General features: G+C 46.5%; 11 protein-coding genes across 11 annotated transcripts; 2 read left to right on the top strand and 9 right to left on the bottom strand.

Annotated features, from left to right (window-relative positions):
* Positions 1–145: 145 nt before the first annotated feature.
* N7478_002901 (putative C6 transcription factor) lies at positions 146–2,050 on the top strand (the record flags this gene model as incomplete). The annotated part of the gene is made up of 1 exon (XM_056919115.1): positions 146–2,050. The coding sequence occupies one exon, from the start codon at positions 146–148 to the stop codon at positions 2,048–2,050; it is 1,905 nt and encodes a 634-aa protein (XP_056782273.1).
* A 245-nt stretch (positions 2,051–2,295) lies between these two features.
* N7478_002902 (uncharacterized protein) lies at positions 2,296–4,174 on the bottom strand (the record flags this gene model as incomplete). Its single annotated transcript, XM_056919116.1, has 5 exons — positions 2,296–3,110; positions 3,169–3,568; positions 3,678–3,756; positions 3,817–3,959; positions 4,025–4,174. 5 exons carry the CDS (start codon positions 4,172–4,174, stop codon positions 2,296–2,298), a joined length of 1,587 nt encoding a protein of 528 aa, XP_056782274.1.
* A 357-nt stretch (positions 4,175–4,531) lies between these two features.
* Positions 4,532–5,770, bottom strand: N7478_002903 (putative DnaJ domain protein Psi; the record flags this gene model as incomplete). The annotated part of the gene is made up of 3 exons (XM_056919117.1): positions 4,532–4,825; positions 4,884–5,539; positions 5,623–5,770. The coding sequence occupies 3 exons, from the start codon at positions 5,768–5,770 to the stop codon at positions 4,532–4,534; spliced, it is 1,098 nt and encodes a 365-aa protein (XP_056782275.1).
* Positions 5,771–6,631: 861 nt separating this feature from the next.
* Positions 6,632–10,806, bottom strand: cp1 (putative carboxypeptidase S1; the record flags this gene model as incomplete). The annotated part of the gene is made up of 8 exons (XM_056919118.1): positions 6,632–8,368; positions 8,442–8,527; positions 8,568–8,583; positions 8,872–9,327; positions 9,421–9,503; positions 9,592–10,359; positions 10,438–10,664; positions 10,787–10,806. The coding sequence occupies 8 exons, from the start codon at positions 10,804–10,806 to the stop codon at positions 6,632–6,634; spliced, it is 3,393 nt and encodes a 1,130-aa protein (XP_056782276.1).
* Positions 10,807–12,711: 1,905 nt separating this feature from the next.
* N7478_002905 (uncharacterized protein) lies at positions 12,712–13,039 on the bottom strand (the record flags this gene model as incomplete). The annotated part of the gene is made up of 2 exons (XM_056919119.1): positions 12,712–12,966; positions 13,028–13,039. 2 exons carry the CDS (start codon positions 13,037–13,039, stop codon positions 12,712–12,714), a joined length of 267 nt encoding a protein of 88 aa, XP_056782277.1.
* A 1,266-nt stretch (positions 13,040–14,305) lies between these two features.
* N7478_002906 (uncharacterized protein) lies at positions 14,306–14,867 on the bottom strand (the record flags this gene model as incomplete). Its single annotated transcript, XM_056919120.1, has 2 exons — positions 14,306–14,427; positions 14,477–14,867. 2 exons carry the CDS (start codon positions 14,865–14,867, stop codon positions 14,306–14,308), a joined length of 513 nt encoding a protein of 170 aa, XP_056782278.1.
* Positions 14,868–16,474: 1,607 nt separating this feature from the next.
* N7478_002907 (YbhB/YbcL family Raf kinase inhibitor-like protein) lies at positions 16,475–17,056 on the bottom strand (the record flags this gene model as incomplete). Its single annotated transcript, XM_056919121.1, has 2 exons — positions 16,475–16,878; positions 16,933–17,056. 2 exons carry the CDS (start codon positions 17,054–17,056, stop codon positions 16,475–16,477), a joined length of 528 nt encoding a protein of 175 aa, XP_056782279.1.
* A 437-nt stretch (positions 17,057–17,493) lies between these two features.
* Positions 17,494–19,218, bottom strand: N7478_002908 (cytochrome P450; the record flags this gene model as incomplete). Its single annotated transcript, XM_056919122.1, has 5 exons — positions 17,494–17,668; positions 17,724–17,890; positions 17,947–18,057; positions 18,120–18,964; positions 19,017–19,218. 5 exons carry the CDS (start codon positions 19,216–19,218, stop codon positions 17,494–17,496), a joined length of 1,500 nt encoding a protein of 499 aa, XP_056782280.1.
* Positions 19,219–20,054: 836 nt separating this feature from the next.
* N7478_002909 (sugar porter family MFS transporter) lies at positions 20,055–21,783 on the bottom strand (the record flags this gene model as incomplete). The annotated part of the gene is made up of 3 exons (XM_056919123.1): positions 20,055–20,763; positions 20,821–21,614; positions 21,688–21,783. The coding sequence occupies 3 exons, from the start codon at positions 21,781–21,783 to the stop codon at positions 20,055–20,057; spliced, it is 1,599 nt and encodes a 532-aa protein (XP_056782281.1).
* Positions 21,784–22,251: 468 nt separating this feature from the next.
* Positions 22,252–23,398, top strand: N7478_002910 (uncharacterized protein; the record flags this gene model as incomplete). Its single annotated transcript, XM_056919124.1, has 4 exons — positions 22,252–22,579; positions 22,642–22,719; positions 22,776–23,290; positions 23,351–23,398. The coding sequence occupies 4 exons, from the start codon at positions 22,252–22,254 to the stop codon at positions 23,396–23,398; spliced, it is 969 nt and encodes a 322-aa protein (XP_056782282.1).
* A 506-nt stretch (positions 23,399–23,904) lies between these two features.
* On the bottom strand, positions 23,905–26,157 carry N7478_002911 (uncharacterized protein; the record flags this gene model as incomplete). The annotated part of the gene is made up of 1 exon (XM_056919125.1): positions 23,905–26,157. The coding sequence occupies one exon, from the start codon at positions 26,155–26,157 to the stop codon at positions 23,905–23,907; it is 2,253 nt and encodes a 750-aa protein (XP_056782283.1).
* Between the last annotated feature and the right edge of the window lie 1,332 nt (positions 26,158–27,489).

Here is a 27,489-nt window from a genome sequence, read left to right on the forward strand (position 1 = left end):
AACCAACAAACAAAGAAAACAAATAGACCGTGTTCTGTGAAGCAAAAAGACGGCGGGTCCTCGGCATTTTCCCTGGTGCCACGAACCAATCAACCTCCTCAACCTCGGCCTCCGCGATGCATGCTACATACCCTCATTAAAAACAATGTCCGACTTCACGCCCCGCAAGCGCTCTCGCGCTGCATGTTTATCCTGTCAATCCCGTAAGCGCAAATGCTCAGGCGAACAGCCCTGCGCAACATGCATCCAAGCAGGTGTAGACTGCCACTACAGCACTGCCCCGCGCAAAAAGCGCCCCAGGTCCAATAGCGCATATCGGGCACCTTTACCCTCACTAGATGAATCGCAAAGACGCGCAGATGGATTATCCCATTTTGCACCCAAGCCTGTCAGTGCTGCAGGTAGCACGACATCTCCCGCTTCATTCAACTGGACAGATGAATCGCGGGGAATGAGTCACTCTCTCGAGGCCAATTCCGGAGCAGCATTTGTTCGCAAGCTTGGACTTCGCATTGATCCAGCTCGTGCACCAAGATTGCATCTTTTTGCCTGGAATGTTGGCGAGAGACGACTATCGCCTGCGTTGGCAGCGCGCGAGATCTCTGTTTCGGCACCGGGGTTTATCACCAAGTTGCTCTCACAGGAAGATATGTGCCACCTGACAGCTATCTATTTTGAGAAGGTCGATCCATGTTATCCGTTTCTAGACCGGCTTAATGTCCTTTCACGGATTGCTCAGCGTTGGCAATCACCGCTAGATTTGTCAGAGCAACCTTATGATGCTGTTCTATATGGAATTGCAGCATTTGGATATTTGTTTTCTCGCCGCGAAATCATAGTAACGGAGCTCCAGCTCGTCGAGGGAGCACATAAAATACTACAAAAAAGTGTCATAGGTGCTGAATCACCTTCAATCGACGCGATAGCTGCATGGGTTCTTCGCGCCGCCTACATGCGAATGACAGCTTCTCCACACGCCGCATGGATGGCTAGCTGCACATTGATGCACCTAATCGAGGCTGCGGGTCTACATCTCGAATCTCCAGACCCAGAATCAAATCTAAACTCAGATTCACAGCAAATATCAAGTACCACCATCAATCCTCAATCAAAATCCACAGAAACCAAAAACATCCTAGATACCCGCCGCCGTCTCTTCGGCATGGCCCGACATCTAAACACATGGATCTCATTCGATCTAGGCCGTTCCCGCGTCCTCCTCCACGGCGCATCGCAACCAATCCCACTATCTCAGGACAAAACCACCCGCGCCTCACTCTTTCATCTCCTCCCCCTATCAGAAAGTCTAGACCCAACAACCTCATCTCAATCCCTACCAACACTCGAATCAGCCCTGAAATCCGTCCTAGATCTTTCATACTCTACATCATCTCTAATTCTCGTCCAAACAAACCTAACCCTCTGCATCTACCGTCGCGTCCGCGCTATAAATGCCCACGCCCTCTTACCACAAGACCTAGACCGCGTCTTAGCCCTAGCGCAGCGGGGTCTTCGCGCCGCGCGACATATGGTCCTCGCCTCTTCGCCATGGCATCAAGTTGCTAATGTGCCGTTTCAAGTTGTCTGTACCCTTTTGGCAATTGATAGTCGGCCTGCGTTAGCGCTTTTACCAGATGCCATGGCGACGTTGGGGGAGGTTTTAGCTGCGTATGATACGGCGAGTATGCGGGAGGCGTATTCGACGGCTTATTTGCTTGTTGCGATGCATCAGCGTAGGAAGGAGGATGACACGAGGGCTTTGGGTGATGTTTTGAGGGCCAATGCTGCAGCTGCTGTTGCGCAGCCGCTTCCAAGGGAGGAAGTGAACAGGAGGGTTGATGCTGTGGTGGCGAGGGCAGGAGAGGGCGAAAGAGTGGATGAGCAAGTGCAGATACCGGTGCCGCGGACAATGGAATTTGGGCCGGTTTCAGATGCTGAAGTTTCTTGGTTGGGGGATTTGGTGATTGATATACCTAGTTTGCAGAATTTTGATATTGATCAGTTTCTTATGACGGATGTGCCTTGGCCGTGGCCTGAAATGGGGATTTAGGATTCATGGTATCTACATGGTATTGCTATGTCTACATTAATGAATCTCATTCTGAGGGAAACGAGGCTGCTGTATAGAATATTGATCTAATCGTTATAATTCGTCGCATGTATCCATATTGGAAAATAGGCAAAGTTCAACGCCTGCATGAATGCTCAAGGTAAAACAATGAGTATATCAGTGCCCTGCACGCTATATGGGGGTTAATCAAGAAAGAAAAAAAATCAGGATACACTAAGGGATGATCAGTCTTTCTTGTCGTGTACCTCAGCCCGTTGGGTAGAGTTATTTGCACCGAGACCTGATGACCAAGCCACTCGCGCAAGTTGCCAAAGGACCCAAAAGAAACCTAGCAAAATGACAATGCTTGTTCCCAGCTCAATATTGCGAGTCTGGAAGAAGCCTTGACCATCACCCAGGTTAAGGACGGGAGCATCCAGCGTCTCGACGAGATGCTCGGATTGGGGATGAAGCTGATAAAAGAAAGTCCGAGGGCTAAACAAGCTATCGTAGACAAGATGTGTGCGGTCGAACGGATTAATGCCTATGCTTTCTTTTTCGTACTCAGAGCTGCAAGCCCAAAAGACGACTGGCCATGGCACATGCACAGGGCGGTATCCAGTTTCTGAGGGATGGAGATACCGAAGATGGAGAGGGACGGTGGAAGTCCAATTTGAGGATTGAGAGGTCAAATCATCACCGTTAGGGGTGGCCAATTCAAAGAGCCAGTTTGAGCCCCAGCCCTTCACAGCCCAGTCTGGAGCCTCGAGATCTGTCTCGCCGGAATGAGCACGTAAGCCTGCTAGATTGTGGGACTGCAGGAAGAGCGAGTCTGTAGTCCCAAGTTGGTACTGGTCACCAAAGATAGATGAGGGAAGTGTCAGGTATGTATGTAGAGAGCAGGTTGTATCGTCTGGTGCGGATGGTCGATCCAATGAAGAACGTGGAATGGTTATAGACATAGTTGGATGAAGGCCGGTTGGCTCGGTGAATGAGATGGCGTAGCTGGCGGATTGAGGAAGTACATGATGGCGCGAAGGAAACGAGAACATAGCGGGTTCTGTTATAATTAGCTGGGATGTACTTGTATAATGTAATATTGTAGGGCTCCTGCATACTCAGCTTCTTGTCTTCTCCAACAACAGCCAGCAACCCCCCGACCTTTACTTCGTCCGCACCGATTCCTGGTTCCGTTCCTAACAAGCCAAACTCGACCTTGTCTGATTTCTTATTAGGTTTGTGTATCACTTCCGACCATCCTCCTGTGGGTCCTTTGGCCCAGAACCCGGACAAAACTAGGGTATTGGAGGTGCCGTCATAATCCACGTCGACCACGTCGGCAGTGGACAGAGAATCAACAACAGCGACGCATCCAACGCTTTCAGTTGTATGAGAGCCACAAATAGCACGCTTAATATTCGAGATAAAAGGTTCCAGAGAAGGGAGCTGGGTATGGTATTGCAGAGATGTCGCCGCATGGGATTCAGTAGCTCGGTGGGGGGATTCGATAAAAGCCTTCTGATAGATATCACCATGTTAGTAAGGTTGATCCAATGATACAATCTATGAAATGGAGCTTTAACATGCGATCGGCATGAAAAGGGTTCATGATCGGCTTTCGACTTACCTCGTGCCGTGGACAATCCAAGGCCTCATCATTCTCATTTCGTCCGAACGTCGCGCGCAGCCAAGAGCAAAATGTCTCTCTAATCAGTAAAATAATCAGTTATGTAGCCCAGTATAGCCAGCTGGTCTTCATCACTCACGACGATTGGCCCGCATCTAGGGGGGTATGCAGCACATGTAGCCCAGGCGAGACCCTGCTGGAGAAGGGCGGGACAGCATCGAACGACTTCTCGGTAGCCCAGCGAACATGGACATCTTTCGCTTTTTGAAGAACATGCCGAAGCTTTAAGACAGAGTCAACACACGAATTCAAGCTTCATGGTCGTGTAGGATAGCTCTTGTTCTTACCTCGCTGGAGAGGGCATTTAGCTCGAAGGTCAGGCGGTCTTCGCGGGCGGCGACTATGTTCCGGATCGTGAGCGATTTTGGTGTCAATACAGCTTGCTCTGGGTCGAAGCCAGCATCGCTGCGCTGGATATAGGTAATTCGCTGCTTCATGGTGAAACTTAAGAGAGGCGAGGAGGTGTAAATAAAGCGGAGGGGGAGAGCAGCAGAGCTTCCGGAGTTGCTTTCTCCGCATGTCCCGTTTGGGTTTAGGGTCGGTATGCCGCAATGACGCACCGAAGATATAGATACAAGAGATACAACCTTGGAAATAATTGAAGTGAAGTTTGATAAATTGATAAATACATTCGAACTGTCCTAATTTTTGAACGGGGGTCACATATTTTAATGTCCCAGAGAAGACTGAGAAAACAAATCAAGTCATGGCTGTCATTAAAGGCACCTATTAAATAAATGATGTCGCTCACACCAACGCCTATAAGTATGCTAATCAAATCATAATCGAGGAGTTTACAGAATCTTCCCGAGTGCGGTTTTTTGTTCAGCTGTCAAGCTGGTAGGGAATTTGACATTGGCACGGACAACCAGGTCACCCCGATCGGTGGGCTTCTTGGAGATCACCATGCCCAACCCGGGGTATCGTTCCTCGTGGCTAGGCTGGGTAGGACCAGGCTTCGAGATGCGAACTGACTTGCCGTCGATTGTTTGCACGATTTTCTCCCAACCTGTCAAGGCCTCCTTGAGTGTAAGATCCACGGTTGTTACAAGATCGTCACCGACACGCTTGAAAGTAGGGTGTGGTTGCTGTAGAGATAGTTAGCATTGGTTCTATGAAATGAAAAGAGCAAGAAAATTCATATACCTCTTTCACAATAAGATGCACATCTTGTCGGCCTCCTTCTTCCTGGTCGCCAACATTCTTATACTTAATCTTGGAACCAGCACGCAGGCCAGGCTTGATAGTAGCTTCGAGTGTCACCTCTTCAACAGTGCGCTTGCCATTGTTATCGAAAGCCTTGCTCTTTGTCTTCACCTTTTTCGTGGTACCCTTGAAAATCTCCTCAAGAGTGACAGGCAAATCTTTCTCGACAACAGTAGGTTCAGGTGTTGGCGCACGGCGTGGCTTCTGTGAGAAGCCTCCACGAGATCTTCCGCCGCCCATCCCAGGCATACCACCAAGCATGGAAGCAAAGATGTCATCGTCAAGGCCACCACCCATTCCACCACTGCTGCCACTGCCTTTAGCGAACTCGCGGAAGATATCGTCTGCGCTGCTGAATCGGAAGCCAGTTCCGCCACCAGGGCCAGTTGAATAATGGAATTTTCGCGATCCTCCCCCGCCAGGCATACCGCCAAAGTCAAAGTTACCGGGCATGCCTCCGGGGCCGCCTGCACTACCACCACCTCCACCACCAGAGGAAGGTGGAGGTCCACCACGGAGGAGGTATTCAAGGCCGAATTGATCGTAGACCTTGCGTTTTTCGGGATCGGAAAGAACTTCGTATGCTTGGGATACCTCTATCGACATACGTTAGTATTGTCACCTCGGGCAAGAAATAAAGCGGGGTTACTTCTGGAGCGGAAGAAGAGGGAGGACAAACCTTTAAATCTCTCAGAGGCCTGAGGGTTATTCTTGTTCTTATCTGGGTGGAATTTCAAGGCTGCCTTGCGATAGGCCTTTTTAATTTCATCTTGAGTTGCGCTTGGTTGGACGCTCAAGGCGTCATAGAGCTTTGTCTCAGCTACCATGTTGTGCGGAGGTCGAATTGAGTTTCTTCAGTGGGAAACAAAAATTCGCACTAGGTCCGAACTAGAGCTGTCTAGAGCTGTGCGTTTAAAAATCAAAGATCGTCACGGTAAAATGGATGGTGGGACGATGTTATGTAGTAGCATGTAGTTCTGGAATGACGTAGAAGGTTTGGAGATGTACGAGGCGGTCTAGGTGCGTTTTATAAAAGGACGACGGGTGGGAAGTTAGACGAAGGAAGAATGAAAGAGGAATAAGAATATTAGGCGGGGAACTGGGAGGGTCCTTGTCCTTGGAATTGGGAAACCGGGTGCAACTTCTCGACTGTGCTCGAGCGTGGAGTATGGTCAGTGACGTGTGACGTTGGTGGATCGAAGGTTCGAGAAGTTTCCACGCCTCAGGGCACGTGTGTCTGGTTCAATGAAACTCATATCTATATGATACAACTCATATTACGTTGCAATAGAATGAGCCTTTCAAATATCCTCTTTTATATACATTTTACCCCAGTTTTTATCATTTGAAGCAGGTCTCCAACGTTGTGATCCATAACATCATCGCGGCTCGGCCCCACCTTTTCGACTACATCATTGGGTCAGTGCTTTGTGTGAACCAAACACTTTAAAATGAACCAAATTGGAGATTTACATATTGAATTTCTAAGATATTTCTATGATGGACGAGAAACCCCGAAATCTGAAAAAGGAAAAGAGAAATTAACGAATGTCGAACAATGCGCTTGGCTGGCAACCAGGAAGCAAAAATAACAACTCATGTCGATATAGGCACCTCGCTAGCAATACCCATAAATGTCTATCATGAATTCAATTATCGTGATGGTGGAGACAAAAACAATCGGACCATTAGTAATTGGTAAATGAAATCGGATCTTTTTCGAATGTTTGAGAGCCATCATCCATCACAATATAGTCCTTGATCACGGCCGTATTATTGAGCACGCTGGCAATCTGATCTTCGGAGCATGTAGCCTCCAAGGAGAGAATATAGCATACGGGATCTGGAGTTGCAAGAATTTTATTCTTAATGTGCCAAGTCGATTGAGGACCACTGGTCGAATATGACAAATTGTGAGCAGTGTTTATCTTACCCGTCGCCAGATCACGATTGAAGAGCGCACGGTGAAAGAGTTCATAGGCCGTTTGTGGTTGATAAGCAGGCACTTCATGCCCAGCTTGATAGACTCGAGCAAATGAAAAATTGCCGTGCTGGCGAACCTGACCTCCGACATACGAAGAGTTTGTCTGAAGAGGCGAATACCCAGCAGCTCGAAAAGCCGGAGCCTTGGAGTAGTCGACGCGCAAACTCACATCTTCGCCTCCAATCCAATTACAGGCATAATCACGATCGCCGTATATGAGCGAGACTTTGATACCGGCGTCTAGGAGATAGGCAATATCATGAAGATAGCCATGCACATCAGCGCGAGGGTAGTCACCTGTTGATGCAAATCCCCTGCTGACACTGTTAATTGACTCGGTAAAATTGATAGGTACACCCAGCGCTCTCTGCACCCAATTTTGGCTGAGGTATCCAAAATAAAATGGCTCTGGGAACGGATCTGGATCTTTGTGGGTTATATCGTAGTATCCTCGCTGGGCGTATGCAGGATAGATACCCTCAACCTTCTTGTTGCAGAACTCGGAAGCCTGGTTGCATGCCTTATTGACTGTTTCATTGTTCCCATGCATCTGGGGATCGCCATCTGCGGCAAGGGCACGGCATTCAATGATAAGATCTTTGCATCCCCCCGGACGGCTCCAGTCATTCATGGCTTGGTCGTACAAAGTTTTGTTAATAGCTTCCACCCCGTAGGTATTGTTGTACGCCATCTTCGGATAGCTAGGTTCCTGAAGAAGTAAATCGATACACCCATTGACGATCCCTAGCGTATCTAAGTGAATATAATGCGCCTCGTCCGGGGAACCGATAGTACCATTTTGGATCCGCTCATTTTGCTCTTGAAAAAATGCCGCGAACGACGGACCATAGCGACCGCCGTATGACTCTGTCCAGATGCTGACACGATCATCATGTGGCTTGTACGCCGGAAACTCGGAGAACCACGTCTGCGCAAAGTGCCATAGCGACCGAGCGGCATTCTCCGTATTATTCGCAGTCAAACTCCCATTCTGACTAGTAGTTGTGCCGACATAGAATGTGTTATTCTGTATTGGAACACCATGTGTCCATTTCGAGACATTCCAAGCTGACTTGATTTGGTCAAAGGTGCCATTAGTGGGAATATCATAGCTGAATCCCACTTGATTGGGCTGATCGATATACAACATGTTTACGTAGTTATTCCAGGACCAGGGGTTGAGTTCGGTCGAATTAGAATCGGACTTGACGACACAGGGTCCATTCTCCTGCATTAGACCGATCAGGGATGACGAGCCAGGTCCACCGTTCATCCAAATGGACAGCGGCGCATTTCTGGGATTATGGCGTGCCTCGAAAAACCAGAAAAATGTGTTGATGGGGTACTCTTGGTCGACGCCGACATCTTCCAGTGTACCGGGAGGTAAATGAACATAGCCGGAGTACGACCTGACCCCTGGTGTGGTTTCGCAGATTCCTGGCTGTGCAAGCAATTTTAAAAAGTTAGGCGTTGAGTTCTTTGCTGATCGGCCACATGAAGCGGAGATACCCCACCTCTTTATACGATATTTGAACACCCTCTTGATGCTTGGAGTTCACGACCGTTAATCCCTCGGGCGTTGGAGGAAAGTACTGGGCCACTGCAAGGCTGTTCAGAGAAGCAGCCAAAAGCCAACTCACTAGACTCGTCATTGTACTAGTAGTTGACATGTGAATGACCCTAGGTGAAATGGCGGGTATCGGATAGTAGAGAAGTGGAAGTGACTTGGGGGATTCGGCTGCTTTATGTACTTATCGCATCCCCGCCCGCAAAAGCAACTACAGGTCAAGAGCGATCCACAGGAAGATCTCCGATTTATGTCTGAATGGGCTGAATTGTAGTACTATAGAGCCACCGAAAATGACAATCTTCTTTTTTTAACATCATAGCAACATCAACAGTCTCAACCCATCAATCGAAGCCTTCTTATCAGTTCAGACCGACCTTGAAGTGGAATAGGTAGCGCATTCGAACCTGAGATTCGTTGGCAAAATAGTGCTGATACTGAAAGTTAAAGGAAGGGGTGATTTTCTGTCCCATAGCAATATTAAGCATCTTGACACCTGCTAGATCACCATTGATATGGCCAGCATCACGCCATCGACTTCTATCTGGGGCAATAAATGGGCCACCCACTTCACAGAGGAGCATGAGCGCCTCGGGACCACCACCCCCCTTTAGACAATAATCTTTGGAAACCCCCGCAAGCTCAGAGAGATAGATATGGGAATGTTGTAGTCCTCCACAAAGCCCTTCCGCCAAAATGCCTCGAAAGTTTTGGTTAGGTGATCCGTGCCATAGGAGCCTTCTTGCTTGGCTCGAATGGCTTTTCCTCCATGCACCGTATCGCGTCGCCTCTCCCGTGCGTTCGATGCAGAATATGTTGATAAGCTGGATAGACTGTATAATAGGTATAAGTTAATTCAGGTTCCCACGTATCGAATTAAATGGAAAGGAACCAACATCTACTACTCTCCCTGGTATTTGAATTACCGTGTTGGCGGGTGAAAGTGTAGCGTTAGCTGAAAAGCTGAAGTAATTTGCTAAAACTGTGTACTCGCTTGCAGATTTATCTACTGCATATGTAGGATTAAGTTAGCGATGTCAGTTCAATATGAAATATCTTATCCCAAATCAAGTAATGAGCACTCAAGTACAACTTACGCTGTTCTATCTTTTCAAGGCCTCGCGATGTTGGGGACGTGAGTACCAGTACATTCCGCAGATGCGATTTGGGTGTCTGATGACCTGAAAACTTGAACTTGTCTATTTGCTGCTCGACATCTTGAACAGAATAGCGTCCGTCCATAATCATTGATACGAGACCCTTATAGCATTTGGTCATGGCCGAGAAGACATCTTTGTCGGACGCCAGTCCTTCAACATAACCTGGCTTCTTCATCATTCGTTTCAAGAGAGCAACACCGGTCTGCAGTTGATCGTGATTTATGCTCGGGATGGAGTTGACCCGATGTGCATGCCAGTGCCTGACATTCCTGACATATCTTGCGATATTCGAGTTGTCACAGACTCGGAAGGTAGCATATTTTTGTGCAGTATTTCCAATTAGTTCGAGCACCGACTTCACGCCCGGTGAAAGAAATCGTGAATTTGTCTTCGAACGATCGTACTGACGTAGGAGAAATACGAATTTGGACTTTTCTGGTTCTTCATGACGGCTTTCCCAGTCGTGGCCAGTCGCAGTTCGAAATTTCTTTTTGAATACAGCTTTGGCATCTGCCAGGTCTCCCAGGCCTGCTATCTCGGTTTCTGTGAGGGCTGAATTGACTCTTTCATGACTCCATGTATGATACTTGCCCGACTTCCCGCTTTGAATAAGCTGCAAACGGCGAATGATCAAGTTTTGAGTAGACTCGGCCTTGAATAATATCGCGTCCCAGATTACTCCATCATCTTCCCAAACCGTATGGCCTAATTTGAGTTAGTTGATTGCTATTGATTTCTTTCGGGTGTGAGTGACAGGGATATAGAATATACTAGTACTAGTACCTGCTCGGTCTTCCGAGGGGACGTTGTAAGCCAAGCTTTCAAGGAATAAATCTCGCTTGAGGCTTTTTGAAACTTGCTCATCATCGTCCTCATTTTTCTGATTACTTTTTCCGACCTCTTTTTGCATCAATCGAATTGTTTTCGCATTACTCAACGTGTAATCTGCTTCTGGAAGAGGGCGCCCATGGCTGATGGATTGGAGAAGCCATTCGATGTTGACAATCTTGCTTTTTGTGCGGATAGCTCGCTTAACTGTTCATTGTTTCCTTGTTCAGCTTTCGATATTATCAAAATTTGAAGTCAAACCCACTCCTGTTGGACATTTTCCTCTTATTCAATTCCCCCTTACTCGTTATCAAATGCGTGCATTTTGGAACTTCACCATTTTCGGATCTCTCGATCTCAGCACCCGACTTGATAATTTTTTCTTTGAGTTCACCTATAGTAAAACAAAATATTAGTCTCATTGTTCATTGAAATGAATCATATAAGAGAGAAAGTTTGCTGGTATTAACCATGCTTATGACCGGGAATATTTCCATGAAGTTCAATGAGAATATTCTTCATCGAGTCTGGTGGGTGGGAAGTGGAAGAAGACGAAGAAGATCTCATTTTACCCATATTTACTATGGGTCGTATGCAACAAATAGAAAGAAAGGGGAGAAGAGCCTTCAAGGTTGTTAATGCGTTTCTTTTCTGAACTGGAACTCGATGGAGGTTGGGTAGTATCAAGAAGATAATTCCAGCGATTTTTGAACGCATTTTATGGTCAACTGAGGGTATATTCCGGCAAGTCCCTTTCATTTTGAGACATGCCAAACTGTTTCAAGTTGCGTTTGCCATCTTTCGCCGATATGTCAACTTGAACCCGAGACACGACAGATCGCTCTTATCTCCTACGCAGAGTCGATATAATTTTTTCCAATGTTTATACTAGCCAACCACTTTTTTTAAAACCAAATTATCGATACTTCATTTATTAGAGAAATAAAATCTGGACACTGTTATTGTGTGCATAGATTGTCACAATTCGAAGCGTGAAGGGTAGGTCATTAGGTTAGTGGAGAGTTTTTTAATTGACTGACTATATAGGTACGAGCGGGAGATCTGCATTGCTATAGAATTCCTGTAGAATTTGGGAGAACTGCAAGGCCTTCAAATTCAATATGAGCAAAATTAAGCAATCTAATATCTGAGCCAAAACATAGTTCCGGGATTTATCAAAATAACCCAGAAGCCCCAAAATGGCATCAGCAGTTTCAAATCAGCACGACCTTATTCCTGAATCCTTTTACCAATCAAAATACTACGAATAATAACTTCCGTCCTCCTTCTTCCCGCTCTAAATCACCATAATTCCTTGCTGCTGATGTTGTGGCCCTACTGGAAATGGAACATGTACCGCATCCGGATTTCATATATAAGTGAGCGATTTCGCAAAGGCCAAATATCTTCGCTAAGAGCAAACAAGGCAGTTTCGGGTATAAATTTACCTTGCTCTATCTTTTGAAAGCCAAAAGCTCTCGAAACTTCCGCTTCGTTAATCCCTTGCAATTTGAAGAGCCAATAAGCGAGTTTAAAAGAATAATGACCAGTCAATTTGGCGCTCCATATCTTGGACAGTGAGGCCTGAGCCTTGATAGGAAAGTAAGCCACTATAGCATGTTATCAAGGCCAAGAAGACATCGTTTTCAGATGCCACTTTTTGAACAAGTCCTGGCTGCTTTATCAAGCGTCTTAAGAGAGTAATTGCGAACTTTTGTAAGTTTTTTTTCGTTATTTTGAATGGAGGTCCAAGTGGTGTAGTCTGGAAATCTTGTTTTGCAAGCCTTGACATGGGCTTCGATGGTGTTTTTTCCCCTTTTATTAATTAGCTCGAGCACTACCTTTATGCCAGGTGAAAGCTCTTTCGGTAATTCCAAATTAGACAAATTTGTCATACTAGTGTACTGACGTGGAAGAAATATGAAACTTCGATTCTCCTGGTTCAAATTCAGGTTCTTCACGACGCCTGTCCCAAATGAGGCCAGTAGCGTTTTGGAATCGATGTTGAAATATTGACTTGGCATGTGAGAGATCATCCTGGTCCAGCCTTTTGATTTTCGTAATGGTACAGTTTTCTCTCTCGCGAATCCACGTATAAAACGTATCAGAACTCCAAGTCCGAACAACTTGTAATTGATGTATGCTTAGGTTGTTCGAAGACTTAGGCTTGATTAGGATTACATCCCATATCACCCCATCTGCCTCCCAAACGGAGAGTTCTATTCCAAGTTAGCTTTCGATTTCTACCAGCAGTGGTATTCGATGCTCAGGACTGATGTTCTTACCATATTCACCACAAGGGATGGTGTTATCCAGGATTATTCTCGAAGATAGATCGCTCTCGGGGGGTCTGCATTCACTGCCTAGAATATCGTCCCTAGACTTCTCACCTTCCTGATCGGTTTGCTCATCGTTTTGCTGCCGCGATGGAGTACTCCGCATACTAGAAAGCGTGAATTCATCTTCAGGGACCACCTGATCCTCCTGCATAGATTTAAGAAGCCAATCGATATTGACAATTTTGCATCCCTTCTAGATAGCTCACCTCACTATTCATTGTTGTTTGATTCAATTTTATGTTATAAATTCCAGAACAAAAATCTTACTCTTCTTGGGTGTGACCTTTTTGCGCAACTCTCTTTCGGTTGTTAAGAGATGTGTGCTTCGTTCAAGCTGGCCATTTTTGCAATCCTCGAACTGAGCGCCCATCTTTTTGACTTTCTGTTCAATTACAACTTGAAAGAAATATATCATGAATTTTTCTATGAAATCAATTTTTATTGGGAGCAGAGGTTTTGGTACGGACAATGTGTGTATTTCAACTTCCCATGCACTGGAGGAGTCGTGTCTCGCTATCCACCTGTTTTACTTGGTAAATAGAGATAGATAAGAGTACGATCATTTTATTCAGCCGTCAAGTAGTGGAATAATTTCATTTCTGAGGTGAACCTAGAGAGAGCAGGTTGGGTGGTACTATTACGACGTCAAACATTTCCAGAAACCTTTTATGTGCAAGGAAGGTTTGCGGAACAAGGCGAAAAAATCCACGTAAAACCCATACAAACTCTTACGCTTGCAAGCTTATCGATATCAAGATACATACTGAAGCAATCCGCGTACGTGGATCATATTCAAGTGCGGCTCACGGCTTTCAGATCTTCAACTCCCAAAAGACCATAGCTGCTACCTAACTAAGAGTCTGCCAGGAACTAAATACTTTACCTTGAAAGCAAGAGCCTCCGTGATCGTCCACGGGCGATACCTATTATGTTTACATACAAAACTTGGGGGGGGGGGGGGGTGGGGGTTTTGGATTGACAACATGGTGAATATGTTACAACAAATCATTTAATGTAAGTTCATACTAGAGCTAGATTTCGTAGAGAGCCCCGTATAATGATCATTTGAAGAATCATTCCATGATGACTTTGGTTTCCCCATCAATATCAAAATAGAATCTCGGTCGTCATCACGGTCAGATCTAGGTGCAGCCCGGTGGCGTGACAGCCGTGATAGAGTTCTCATTCCTCCACTCTTCTGAGACCATGAGCTTCCTTCTGTCTCCTCCTTGGTTGACAGTGGATTCTTTCGTAGCATCCACTTATATACTGGTCGTAGGGTTGGCAGTGTGCCGCAAAAAATAACGACAAACAATTCCCCGGAATTCCAAGCGAAGATGTCATAAGAAGACCAGGTCGAGTCTGGCGAGTCTGCAAGTTGAGGGAGATACGAAGTTTTTATGGCGGAGCAGATGGCAGCCCTATTCTAATTAGTACTGCGGTCTCACTCTGGTATTTGTGGAGGTAGAAAGGAAATGCTCGACTTACAATATGTTGAAAGCGAAGACAATTGATAATTGCCATTTTTGCGTCAAAGTCATTTGTAGCTTGAAGAATATGCCGGATGGGATAATTGCAAGAGTTGCATAAACAAAGGTACAAAAGGCTGCTCATGTCAGTAAAGCGTCTATTAAAATGCAAGGTAGGCAGCGTACCTCCATTGAACACGCCATAGTCTGCTATGACTTGATCGCCAATGCAAACGCCCGAGATACTGCTGTCCCAGAGAGCCGCTGGCGGCGAGCATTGAATGATACCGAGAATTGCACATGAGATAGAAATCAGGCCCGCTAGCACGATACAGACACTCCACAAGTAGAGTTTATGCCAGAACCAGTTTGTTGGCCCGAGAATCGACAGCAGAAGGGCGGCGATCGACACCTTCCCAGTTGCAAGACCGATAGTGCCAAATGCCTCAGCAATCCAATTCACCAGTGTAACTCGTGAAACAACTGCGTCACCCAAGAGGACCAAGTCGTCATGGTGTCGTTCCCCCTTATTCAAACAGAGGACGGTGAGGCATACGGTCCATCCATAGAAGCACATCTGCTCTTGTTAGTTGATGCACGCTCTCAAGATCAAATATGCGCGTAGAGGCATTCACCAATGTAATCAACATGAATAAGTCATCATACCCGAACTTGCCCCTCAACTTGCAACTGGCCACTCGCATGAAAACTGTGGCAGTTGAGAGACCAGTCATCACCCATAGCAGTGTTATCAATTGTGGCCCACGGTCAGGTACATGCCCACCGTCTGAGGATGAGTTCGCCATATCATGTAGTGTCGAGAGTGGTCAACATTGGAGAAGGAAGAAGCGCCCTCAATCGCAATCATTATCCAGCAGGGCGATTGCACTTTCAGCTTTTATCGATAAGGTTCACTCCGCACGCACTGTTGCCGTTGAAGTTTTTTGGGGGGCCGGCGTTGTAGCTTCTTTGGGTATTCTTCATGGCGATCGGGGCCAACATGGGGGCCAAAGGATGCGGACCCTGATAAAGGACAAGTTTTTTCATGCAAAGACGCGCCCCCGACCACTAAATGTGACGCTAGTGTCAACAAGCCCTTCCGAGAGTCGCAACACTGAAGAATTGGACGAGATAATTAATGATTTACATTGCTCGTGCAACCCGGGGGCGCTGATGCAAGCGATTTCCAAGGTCGTGGCAATCGAGTTGCGCAAGGAGGTAAATGCCGCTAATCAGGGGGCATGTAAACATCAGAACATACTCTTGTCAATACTGGGTATTCCTATCTGAATATTGGCCACGCGTTTCTCAGACGAGCCTCGGCATTGTATGTACGGCGTATAATAGAGAGCATCTAGAACTGAGCTACATGACTCGAGCATGTCTATATCACATCAATGTCAATTGTTCCCGTGTCAAAACTCTAAGGCGAAACGAAACCCTTTTCCACCGCGCTACGATTCAGCCGAAGCTCGCTGTCTGTGCGTAAGTGATTCAGGAACGAAGTTTTCCGAACATTTGCATGTTCTAAAGATCCATCAATCAATAATTGCTTGCGATCGAGCTCCGGGATTTATTGGAAAATCCGCCTACTTGATCCACTATCACTAGTACGGAGTGGTTTTGGAGAACTATTGTATGTTTAGCCCCTGAGAATGCTGATCCACACTACAAAATCAAACGGAGTGGAGGGACCGAGGAGATCGCAATCCTTCGGGGATACTCTATATTACTTTTTGCGTGCTAATCACTTTAAGTTCAATAAAATAAAAACAAAGGATTGAATCGCGGACGTCATAAAGTTGATCGGAACATTTGAAAGCTACTGAACCATGGTTGGATGATCTTCTTCGCAAGTCTCGGGTATCCCAGACATGGCCTTCGTTGTATCTGGATCGTGGATTCAATTTTACTGCTAAATATAGAATCAACTAGGGAAACCTCGCGACATTGAAGAAAGTTGAGTTAATGAAGATTTTTCAGTAAATTTCATCTGGCAAATTCGAGAAAATACATAGTATTCAATGTTTCCCCTAACTAACCTTCGATTGTTACCCGACTCGCGAACGATTAACCAACCCAAAATATTTGAAACAAAAGAAACCTTGAACTATGAAAAAAATTATACTCATAACGTGGGAAGAAGCAACCCGACCCTTTCGAAAGCCCGTGCGCCCCGATGCTCTAGTTGCTGGTGAAATAATTGTAAGCCAACAGCGGGCCCAGATTGATTTCCTTGGCCCAAGAGTCGAGATCATATCGAATACGAGAGAAGTTGCCTAGAGTTTTTCCATTGGAAGGGGCGTATTTCTTGGTATCGAACCCAGCTGGCTCCTCATATAGGTAAAAGGTATATCGATGAGGCCCACTGCCGGGTGGAGGCGCAGGACCAATATAGTTGGCAACAAATGGGGCACTAAAGTCAAGTTCCCCCGATTCAGAAGCCTTGACACCAGGTTGAATCCAATGAAGGATGGGTCCAAGAACTCCAAAGGAGGGGAAAGGCGCATCGATATCAAGTGCCACTAGGAAATAGGTCTTGTCAGGCGAGAGACCAGCGAAAGAGGCTTTCGGAGGAGACTGGGCATCTTTTCTGACAGTCAGTTATGCAGTAATAATCCACTGGCTTTAATAAATCTGACCTGCGCGAGGGATGTAAAGGCCTGGCTCGATATTTTCGTGGTTTCCGACGGTCAGATTCAGGATCTTGGACTTATCGTTCTTGATGAGCGACAGACCCGCCTTAATGCTCTTCTCAGACGGCATCGTGATGTTTCTTTAAGGTCGTAGAGGTGAGTATAGTGCCAAGGTAAAGAAACAAGATATTGGTTGCTGTGAAATTAAAATTCAGAAGTGCTGGAATTCCCCAGCGCTGCGGCGAAATATGTGTGGCGTGAGGGGTCGGGGATAACGGAGTTTAAGAATGTATCTCCATAAACTTGAACTTGAGAAATAGCACGCCTAACTCACGCAACTGGGGCGCCTTACCATAGTAGCAAAATACAATATCTTCTTCCATTCAACTATGTAAAGATAGCTAGATCGAAAATTAATTGTATTTTTGGATCTTTGCGTCAATCAGCGGTATGGATTGATGAAGTATTGTGCCAAAATAAGCAAGAATATGTGCAGATGAAAGTATACAATTCTGGACGAACAAGTGCTTGATAACAATCTTGTGTAGTATCTCAAAGCCTCATGGCTCACTCTGGGATCAGGTTTCCTACTCGAACTTGCAAGCTAGTATTTCCTTCTTCGGGATACGGCACTGCAAAATCACGAGCAAATGCAATATCCTTCCAAGTCGTGTCATGTAAAGTAAAATCGAATTGACGGATAAGAGTCGCAATCGTGAGGTATAGCTCAGCATAAGCTAGACTAATGAAAGAAAATGACATTAGCGAAGGCTCAGAAATATGAGATTAAATCATACTTCATTCCAAGACAGTTTCGACTCCCCTTGGAGAAGCTGACCAAGTAGCGCTCTAAATGCTCGCCTTTCGCAGCGGCACGCAACCATCTTTCGGGGTCAAATACATGAGGCTCTGAAAATATCTCAGGGTCCATCAGAACGAAATAGTTGTGTTGGCTCATGGATGTCTAGCAGTGTTGGTTAGTACTATTATGATATAAGCGAAAATCGGAAGGTTACTGACCCCCGGTGGAATAATATGATCTCCGTAAATTAGGGTCTCAGTTGGTGCAACACGAGGGGATCGCATGGCTATGCCTGTGGCAAGACGCAAGGTCTCAAGTATAACACTCGACTGAACTCGGGTTAGCAGGCCGCGGAGTGATATTGCATGTCGGGCGACTAAATGTGACGTACCAAATAAGGGAGTTGTCTCAGTTGATCCCATGCAGGGCGAGACTGCGGTGTCGGTATGACAGGTCTGAGCTCTTTCCGTAGCTTGGCTTGAATATTTTTGTTGCTGATGATCTGATAAAAGCCAACTGCAAGAGCTCTGCTGGTGGTTTCTATACCGGCGGAGACGATTGCCATTCCCTCATTTGCAAGACGGTCAACGCCCCGCAAATTCTCAGGAAGGCCCTCATTAAGCACACTTTCCAAAGCAGATCCATCCTTGGTCTGTTTCCCAGAAAGGACATTTACTACCTGAGCGCGAATGTGGGCCTTTTGTTCCATAAGTGCATGCATATGGGGGTTTAACGTTTTTAGCACAGGCAATGGGAAAAGTCCCACGATCGTCTGTATGATCGGGAAGAAAAAGTTGACATGACAAAACCGAGCCAAAGCATTTATTCCATCTCTGACATGCTCATTGAAGTCTGGACTGTCTAGATTTCCGCTGCGATATCCAAGAAAATATCCATAAATGGTGTCGGACGTCAAGCCCGCAAATCCGGCGTCTAGTTTGATAACCCTATCAGACTCATGGGCGCTTTCAATATGACTGCAGAGCTTATCCAAATTATCATAAAGAATTGGCAACATATCCGTAGTAGCTGACTTTGAAAACAGTTTGTTGAGAGGTGCACGGCGTTCGCGATGTAACTCGGCAGAGACAGTAACAAAGCCCGATCCCTCCATATCAAACTGGCTGAAATATGGTCCATCTTTTTCTCTCCTGCGAGAACTTGAAGCATATATCTCTTCGTAGTAATTCGAGTCTTTGATGTGGATTTCTTTCGGTGTTATGCGAATGATCGGCCCTGTGCTCGCTGGTTCAGATTGAGATTCGGGATGATTTAGCAGGCCGCTTACCGTAAATTTCATGTAGTCGTTCAATCTCCCAGATGAATTTCCCTCTTTTGATTACGTTAAAATAAAATTCATATCCGTTAGTAGCTGCTGCTAGCTTTGGTCCGGGGATTTTACTGAGGGCATGGAAATAAAGTCGATAAATAGTCCGAATAAGCAAATAAACCACAAAAGCACCAACATATGAGCTTGCCTGAGCGAGCATGATTCCGGCTACTGCTATAAGCAACTGAAAAGGCTTTTGGAGGTTTGAAGAAGGGGAAAGGAGAGATTCAGGAAAAGGGGCAAGAAAAGAAGAATCAGACTTCACTTATTCGCCACGGACCTCTCTGATAGTCTATCATGCATGAACTGTTCATAAAAAATTTAAGAAAAGAACAAGAAAAAGCAGATCCATGACAAGTTTTCATTGGTGCTCTGTTCGCATATTCAAACATTATTAGCTCGCGGTCTGTTACCGGTGTCATCAGGATCATTTCTCGTAGCGAGAGGCTGCCTTGGTGCCAAATGAGGGCCAGAAGCTCCTCAATATCCACTTAATATCCACAGTATACGGGAGAGTTGCATACGAAGAAACCATTCATGACAAGGATCCTCGGGAAGCGACGCAGCTAATTGCTTTGGGCTGAGGATAAACAACATTTCATTGGCTTATTATGCTACGGACCAATCAGAATACGTGAATAAGAGGGTCAGTCACACTGGTGCAAGAGGGGTCATGCGCGTCGAATGAGAACAATGGCTTTGTTTCGGGCTTTTCCCTTGTGGTGTCACCAGTTCGCACAGTCAATTTTCCCGGTATTTGGTTGGACAGGGGTTAACTTGCTTTTTTTTTTCATGACGTGTGTATGCATGGTTCCATGTTAACATATTCAAGGTTTTTCACTTATCACATGGGATATTATAACTGGAAATAATTAGCAAGCACATGAATTAATATTATAAAATTGAATGAGCAACAAGAATTTAATGAGTTTACTAATTGGATGAGCCCTCCCATGTTGAGCAGATCAAGAATACTCAAAGCTATTGCTGGCCTTATCAAACATCAACATGCTCTGCATGCTCAACCTGGATATGAGCCTTTTCATTCTGCAGAACAACTTCCAAGCGCTGTTCATAATGCAAATCGTAGTTTTGTCGCGCTTTTCTTGCAATGATAGAGACATCTGGACCAAATATCAAGTCCATGTCCTCCATCGCCACCCCCTTGGTTTCGGGAATAAAGAAATAGGCAAAAAGTAGAGCCAGCACAATACAACACGCAAAGAAGAGAAATGTGCCATATCCAATACCCTTAATCATATGCGGTAGCGAGTATACCACGATAAATTGACCAAGCCACTGTACGCATACTGAAATCGCCATCCCGAGAGTGCGTACTCTTGTTGGTAGGGTCTCGGCAGTAAAAAGCCAAGGGATGCCGTTCCATGAGAATCCGTAGAATACAGCATAGATATAAATCATAGCAATTGCTGCATTTGCGCCAGAATCACGAGGAGGTGTCTGGTTGAGACTATTGCTAACCTTGCAGTATATTGCCAGATAGAACATGGCAAAGCCAGCACCGATGGAGCCGACGAGAAGTGCTGGGCGGCGACCTATTCTATCGACAATCACGATCACAAATACAAATGTCGCTCCCATTTTGACCAGGCCATATACTCCAGTGGCAAGTAGTTGAATGGACGTGCCTGAAAAGCCGATCGCCTTGAATATTGTCGGGCTGTAGTAGTTTATGGCATTGATGCTAGAAAATAAATATTAATCGGTGTTTGGTTTCGAAAGTAGATTGGAACCGACTCACCCAGTGAAGTTTTGAAGCATCATCATAGCTATACTGATTCCCAGCCGATTTCGAACACCTTTCTGGCTGAGTTCTCGCAAGAGCTGTGTCCAATGACGCCATCCTTCTCCGGACTCAAGGTCATTTTGAGCGCCTGCCTCCATGACCAAGAGCTCACGTTGTATGTATTCGTGGTCCTCGGGGAGATTTCGAATCCACGACAAAGAACGTAGGGCCTGGCTCCTGCGCGACTTCGATACCAACCAACGAGGCGACTCAGGAATAAAGCCAAGAGACAATAAGAGCATACCCACGGGAATAAACTGAACGGCAACAGGAATATGCCACTGGGTGTCGCTGTCAGGAGAGATATTCTTGTTGACGCCATAATTGACCCAAAACCCAAAAACGAGCGCAATCTGCAGCATCACTTCGAATATACCGACCAGGCTTCCACGGATTTTGGCTGGAGAACATTCCGATATGTATATCGGTAGAATCATAGCAGATCCACCAACACCGAGACCAGTAAGAACGCGCCCACCGTAGAGCAGGCCAATCTTCCCAATCAGCTGGAGGACTACGCCGATGGCAAATACCACACCGGCAACAGCAAGAGTAGTCTTTCTTCCGAATCTCTCTGCTAAGAAGAATCCAAATAGGGAGCCAAAGAATGCACCACCCTGGAATGTAGAGACGATGTTCGAAGAAAGATTGGTTTCATCTGCCGAATTAAGCCCGTAGGCACGTATGAATGAAGGCAGGCTTAGCGTTGTTCCGATGAATGCGGAGTCATAGCCATACATTGCTGAGGCCTATAATTTATTGTCAATGAAATAGATTTTGATTTTGAAAAAGTGAAAAATCAAAGTAGAAGCAAGAACTCACCCACGCAGCAGAGAAAGAAAGGAGATATGGACGGTATCCATAAATCTCAGCAGGTTCGTCTGAGGCCCGGTTGGGACTGAGATTTGTGAGTCTCATACTGGACCAAATTAATGGTTGTCGTAAAAAGGCTTGTTGCCCTGGGTACAGATTTGATAAAGAAAGAACTGGGGAAGAGAAAGAACGCAATTGAGTTACCCCATGGCCTTATTTATGGGACTCGCATCCGGTAACCGGTTCCCCGCATTGCCCAGTCTTTAAATCAAAGGGGGGGATCACTAATCGAGCAATTTACGACAGGATCTGACAGCCTTACAGGTCAAAGGCATAACCGGAAGAAAGATGGAGCAAAAAGGGCCTGTGCGCAGTTTAGTTTCCCCAGTTCCCCGGATTTCGGCCCCCAAATATCCCAATAGATACTGGAGCCTCTCCCCGCGCGGGGCTAGGATAAACGCTTTGCCCCCACTAAACTGTACTTGAAAAGCTCAAACCCCCTGCAGGATCCAAAAAACAGAGTCAAGCGGATACAAATATTCTCACCACCACATTACAATTCATCCAGACGCGATGCTTCCAAAGAATTGGCCCTCATTCGACGCGTTGCCGCTCGACAAAAGCGGACCCCCTGGAAATGCCTGGGGTCTTTTTGGAGCGGACGATCAGTTAGGCATGCTTAATCTATTAACTCCAGATGTTGTCGCAGCTGCAGCCACGGAGATAAAGCAGGGGATTCGAATTTCGCTGGATTATCCACTCGACAAACCATCTTTTCCAACTAATGACCGCAAGATATTTCAGCACCGAATTGTCCATCATCCATCTGTTCCTATGAATGACGATGAAGTACACCTGAATACGCAGAGTAGCACACAATGGGATGGATTCCGGCATTTCGGTGAGTTTCCTTTCTTGCTATCTTTGCTATGTGTTAGGAAACCTAACAGTTGATAAAAACAGCATATCGACATGCGCAAAAGTTCTATAACGGACACCAACAGAAGGATTTTGAAGACAAGGAGGTTCTAGGAATAGACCGTGAGAAGAACATCGCCTCCCATTTTATTTAAAAATAGTAGCTGAATATTTCACAGAGTGGACTCAAAAAGGAGGCATCATTGGCCGCGGTGTCCTAATCGACTACGCCGACTGGGCTGAACGCAAGGGGGAAAACCTCAAACCCCTCCAGTCCGGAGCCGTCACGATCGAGGAAATTAAAGGGATAGTCGCAGAGCAAAATATCGAGATTCGACCCGGCGATATCCTGTTCATTCGGGTTGGTTTCACAGCAGCATACAACGCCTTGTCAGCATCACAGCAACAGGAATATCCGGATCGACAGCCGGGGGGTCTGTTAGGCCTAGAAGCAACACAAGAGTCTTTGCGTTGGCTTTGGGAATCACGTTTCGCTGCTGTTGCAAGCGATTCACCAAGTTTCGAGCGTGGTCCTGTGAATGGGCCTTTCAATCATCCTGATGTATCTGTCCATCAGTGGGCATTAGCGGGTTGGGGGCTCCCATTGGGCGAAATGTTTGACCTAGAAGAGCTGGCTAGCACAGCCAAGAGCTTGGGAAGATATTCTTTCTTCTTGACCAGTGTCCCTATCAAGGTATGTGATAGATATTCTGTAACGTTTTCTAGTAAGAACTATTTTTGACTTTATGAACAGGTCCCTGGAGGAGTTGCAAGTCCCCCGAATGCGGTTGCGATATTTTAAACGAATTACCAATAGAATATCAGGCGAAGTATAGAGTCACTACAAGTAAGCTACAAAACATCACACAAAGCTTGAATCCCAAAGCGAAAATAATTACGGAGAAAAGTTTGTCCAATTGAGTAAAAGCTTGAGAGGCTCTATGTATAGACACAGCAGAGAGTTGACTCTCGATGTGAGCTCTGAATATCAAATGTGGAACAAGGAAAACAAACGAGTAAATGCAGACCACGCTAAAATGCAACAAATGAATCTGGCCACAGAACCCACTATTGATGACATACAAGTGTCGAGAATGGTGCAGAGAAGGTGAAAATGTTAGAGTAATGAGAATCCGAAGATAGAGACGCGCGAAAAGAACCAGGGTATCAAGTGTAGTCAAACTCCAAAACAACCAGTCGCCAGGACAAAATATGGGCCAAAGTGCAAAGAAAAAAAAATCATGAGCGACATAGATGGAAACATAAGAAGTAGCTTAGTAGCTTAGTAAGAGCTCTGGATGTGGGCTCTTAGGCAGCTTGAGCATTAAGAGCATAGATATTGACCAAGTCGTGGGTCTCGTCTTCAGAAATTGACTTGTTGCGATCAAATTCATCAGACTTTGGCTCGATTGGGTTCTTAGTAGCTGCTTCTAAAGCTTCAAACTTGAGGCTTTCTGTTTCCGGGCTAGGTTCGAATTTTTCTTCGGCGACGGGCTCAGCCTTTTCTTCGGAGTTTTGAGACACTGGATCCAATTCTGGCCTGTCGAGCTTCTCGATATCCATGGAATCAAGGTTTTCGGCTAAGAGATTAAAGTCATCCGCCAAGGCCTCGAACGAATTGCCGCAATTTGTTTGGTCCTTCTGTTGCTCCTCTGTGTGGTCTTCGCCCTGGTCCTGGTCTTCCTCGTGTTCTTCGAAATCGCCATTGACGGAGTGGAATTCCTCATCTTTCTCGGTGGGCAATTCGACATCAGACTCGGCGAGGTCTTCATCATCGAAATCGTCCTCGTCAACGACGGCAGGTAGAACAGTGTTTGTCTGAAGCTTCTTCACATTCGAAGGCAAAGAGTCGGTAGTTGACTCAGTGAAGTCGACTGAGTCACCGGCTGCTTCTGTTGGCTCAGTACTGCGGCTAGAGTGCGAAAGCGCAGTAGGAGAGGTGGATTCACGACTTGATCCCGAGCCCCATGTGTGATGAGGGTGGCGAGGGGGCAAAGCAGGGGGAGTTTGAGCTGGCCGTTTGGGGATAGTAACAAGGCGAGCCCGGGTAAAGTTAGGGGATGAGCGTGAAGAGGAGTCCGCGGTAGAGGGGCGTTCCTCGACTGGAGATTCGGCACGACGCTCCTGCTTAGCCATCGTCGCATTGCTAACTTCGTGAACTTCGAAATCCTCCTCATAATCACCTGGTTGTTCTTCTCTCTCATTCTCCATCTCAGCACGCTCAATAACTCTCTTCGCATCTTCAAAGTCCTTATCCTCTTCCTTTTGCGGTTTCATCTTTCTCTCGCCACCATCAGTCGTCACTGTGTCCCAGTTGGCTTTAGCCCATGAGTTTGCGGCCGAAACATCTGTTGATTCCTTCGCACTCCGCGAAGACGCTCGGCTTACTGATGTAGGGGTGGTTAGCGGGAGGTCGTCTGTCTGAGTGCCGCGATTCACGCTAGCGTAGCTTTGCAGGCTACCTCGCCAACTATTTCTCGGCGAGCTGTCAAGACTGCGCCGTGAAAATGTGGCATACACCGGACTACCCGGGTTGGGCCGGAATTCAAAGGTTTCGGGGCTCGGCCTCACCTTCGTGCCAGCCTCGCGTATGAACATGCCCTCGGCCTCTAATGCTTTCACTCCGTACGGGTCCGGGTCCTCGGCCGCTGGGACGCCGAAGGGGTGGCCTTCTTCTCCAAGATCGATGTCGCCGGGGGTTTCACCGGGTGGTGGGATCATGGTTTCGTCGACATCTCTATCTCCCTGTGCTGATTTGATGGTTTGCAGAAGCGTGCTGATCGATTCTGGTGGGTGGCGTGCTTTGCCATTCAAGATGTCGGTGACGGAGATGCGCTCGCCGTAAAATCGTTCGTTCTCGTCTGTACGCTCGATAATAATGGTACCGTCGACTGCAACGCCGGCGTAGAGACCCTTGCTTTTCATGTATGTCCATATTGGGGCCTGGCGTTTATGTACCTCGGATTCCAGTACGCCGCCCATGCCAACAGGGCCAGCGGCGACACTGACTTCTCCACCGAGAGTGCAGCGCAGTTTCTTGAAAGCTTCCAGCGCTTCATATGTATTTATAATCACAACACAGTCGTATATGTCGACACCAGCCAGGAAACCAATACCAGCGGTGTGAAGCATGATACCAGATGGTGGACTCCATTCACCAGTCTCGGGAACTCGACCAAGCAAGACTCCACTGCCTCCGGAACCACTGACCCAAAGGCCAGTTCGCATGGTGGTGAATATAGCGATACCCTTGGCGTTCTGGATAACTTTAGAAGGAATCTTTTGAATAACCTTCTGCTTGCCCTTGGGGCGATTGATCTTGCCATTCTCGTCTGTTCCAACTTCGGATTCAGGCGCATAGAAGCCGTCTTTGCAGAAGCTTCGGAGGATACGTGCAGCCTTATCGCTTTCTTTATCAATGGACATAGGCCAAAAAGCCTCAGCACCTAGCTTGTTGGAGAGGCGATTGACGGGCGCACCGAGTTTATCGACGGTGGCCCATGTTTTGTCGAAGCCCTTCTTAGAGAAGCGCTTAGTCTTTTCCCAAGTCGACTCGGACATGATTGCTGAGCGCTGACCAACGCAATTCAAGGCGACAAGAGATTGTTTTATTTAGAAGATCACCAAAGGGTTTAAACGGCGCCAAAAAAGTGCAAGTGCGCACTGTCAAGCGAGCGCGAAATCTATAGGCGGAATATTATCTGAAACGCGGCAGTTGCGCTGCAAACGGGACCCATGAGATTGTGGTATGCTTCTTCCAGCGATCTGGAATGCAGAACGATCGGCTCAAGGGGATATATGAAGGAATCCGGTGCGATCTGCAGAATCGCCACTAAAGAATGCGTGCGGGGAGGAATGTCAGGCGGATGAAATGTCACGGACGTTTTGTGCACCGGACACACACGAACGGTTTGAAAATTTCTGTAGAAACTTCTACACTTCAAGTTAATAAATCTATTGTTTTATATTATAACACAGCAGTTGCAAAGGGCATCTGGGGAATTTGTTGCACAGTGCTGAATAGCAAGTTACCCGACGGGTTGGGATGATCCTAGTGGCGATCGGACAGCCGAACTGGAATGTATGCCCAAAACATCAAAGGGAAGGTTGACAAAAACAGTGATAAACCGTGGATCTTGAGGATCGGGGAATCTACTATACCTTTTCTAGGATTATCAGGTCGTGAGTGTTTGAGGGTTGTGGTATGGGTGTATCTCAGGCAAATGAAAGTAGAGAGGAATAGATGGGGCGCCGCAGCGCAGGCACCAGGGTCCCGGATAGATTTAAATCATTTCCAATTTTTCCCCATGAAATACTTTCTACCTGTGAAAAGCAAAAAAAAAGAAAGAAAAAAGCAGGATCCAAACTTCGGGTCAGACGGAACGACATGGCCGAGTGGCGCCCGTGGCTAAAGCTGGCCAGAATCACGAGTAAAAAGTCGATGGGAACGCGCGGAGAGACGTCATCGACTCGGGATCTGGGTCTATTGGGGTTTCTTTAGCTGTACGACAGATGGATTAACTTAAGTTGAACTATTGGATTCTATTATTGCATTGTTTGTTGCATTGTTTCCAGCGTGTGATATCAAAATCTCCGTGCCTATACATCACTTCAATAGTTCCCGTCTTGTCAACCTCAGCTGCACCTTTGGTGTTAATATCGAGATGTCTACGATAGATCACAATGCCCCACTAGGACCCGAGATGCACGGCCACTATGACTAGAGGCAAATGTAATTTACTCCCCACTATCGCTGTCAATGCTTTACCTGTACAATATTCAACGTGCTGTATTTTGCAATATGAGGACTCCAGCTTCCATAGTGGAAGATCATCGCAGCCCGTGGACGGTCGCATGTATGTAGTATGACCACCCTCAGGCTCATATTTGAAC

This window comes from Penicillium angulare (assembly GCF_028827245.1).
Source record: "Penicillium angulare strain IBT 27051 chromosome Unknown utg000003l_segment0_segment0, whole genome shotgun sequence".
Classification (NCBI taxonomy): Eukaryota; Fungi; Ascomycota; class Eurotiomycetes; order Eurotiales; family Aspergillaceae; genus Penicillium; species Penicillium angulare.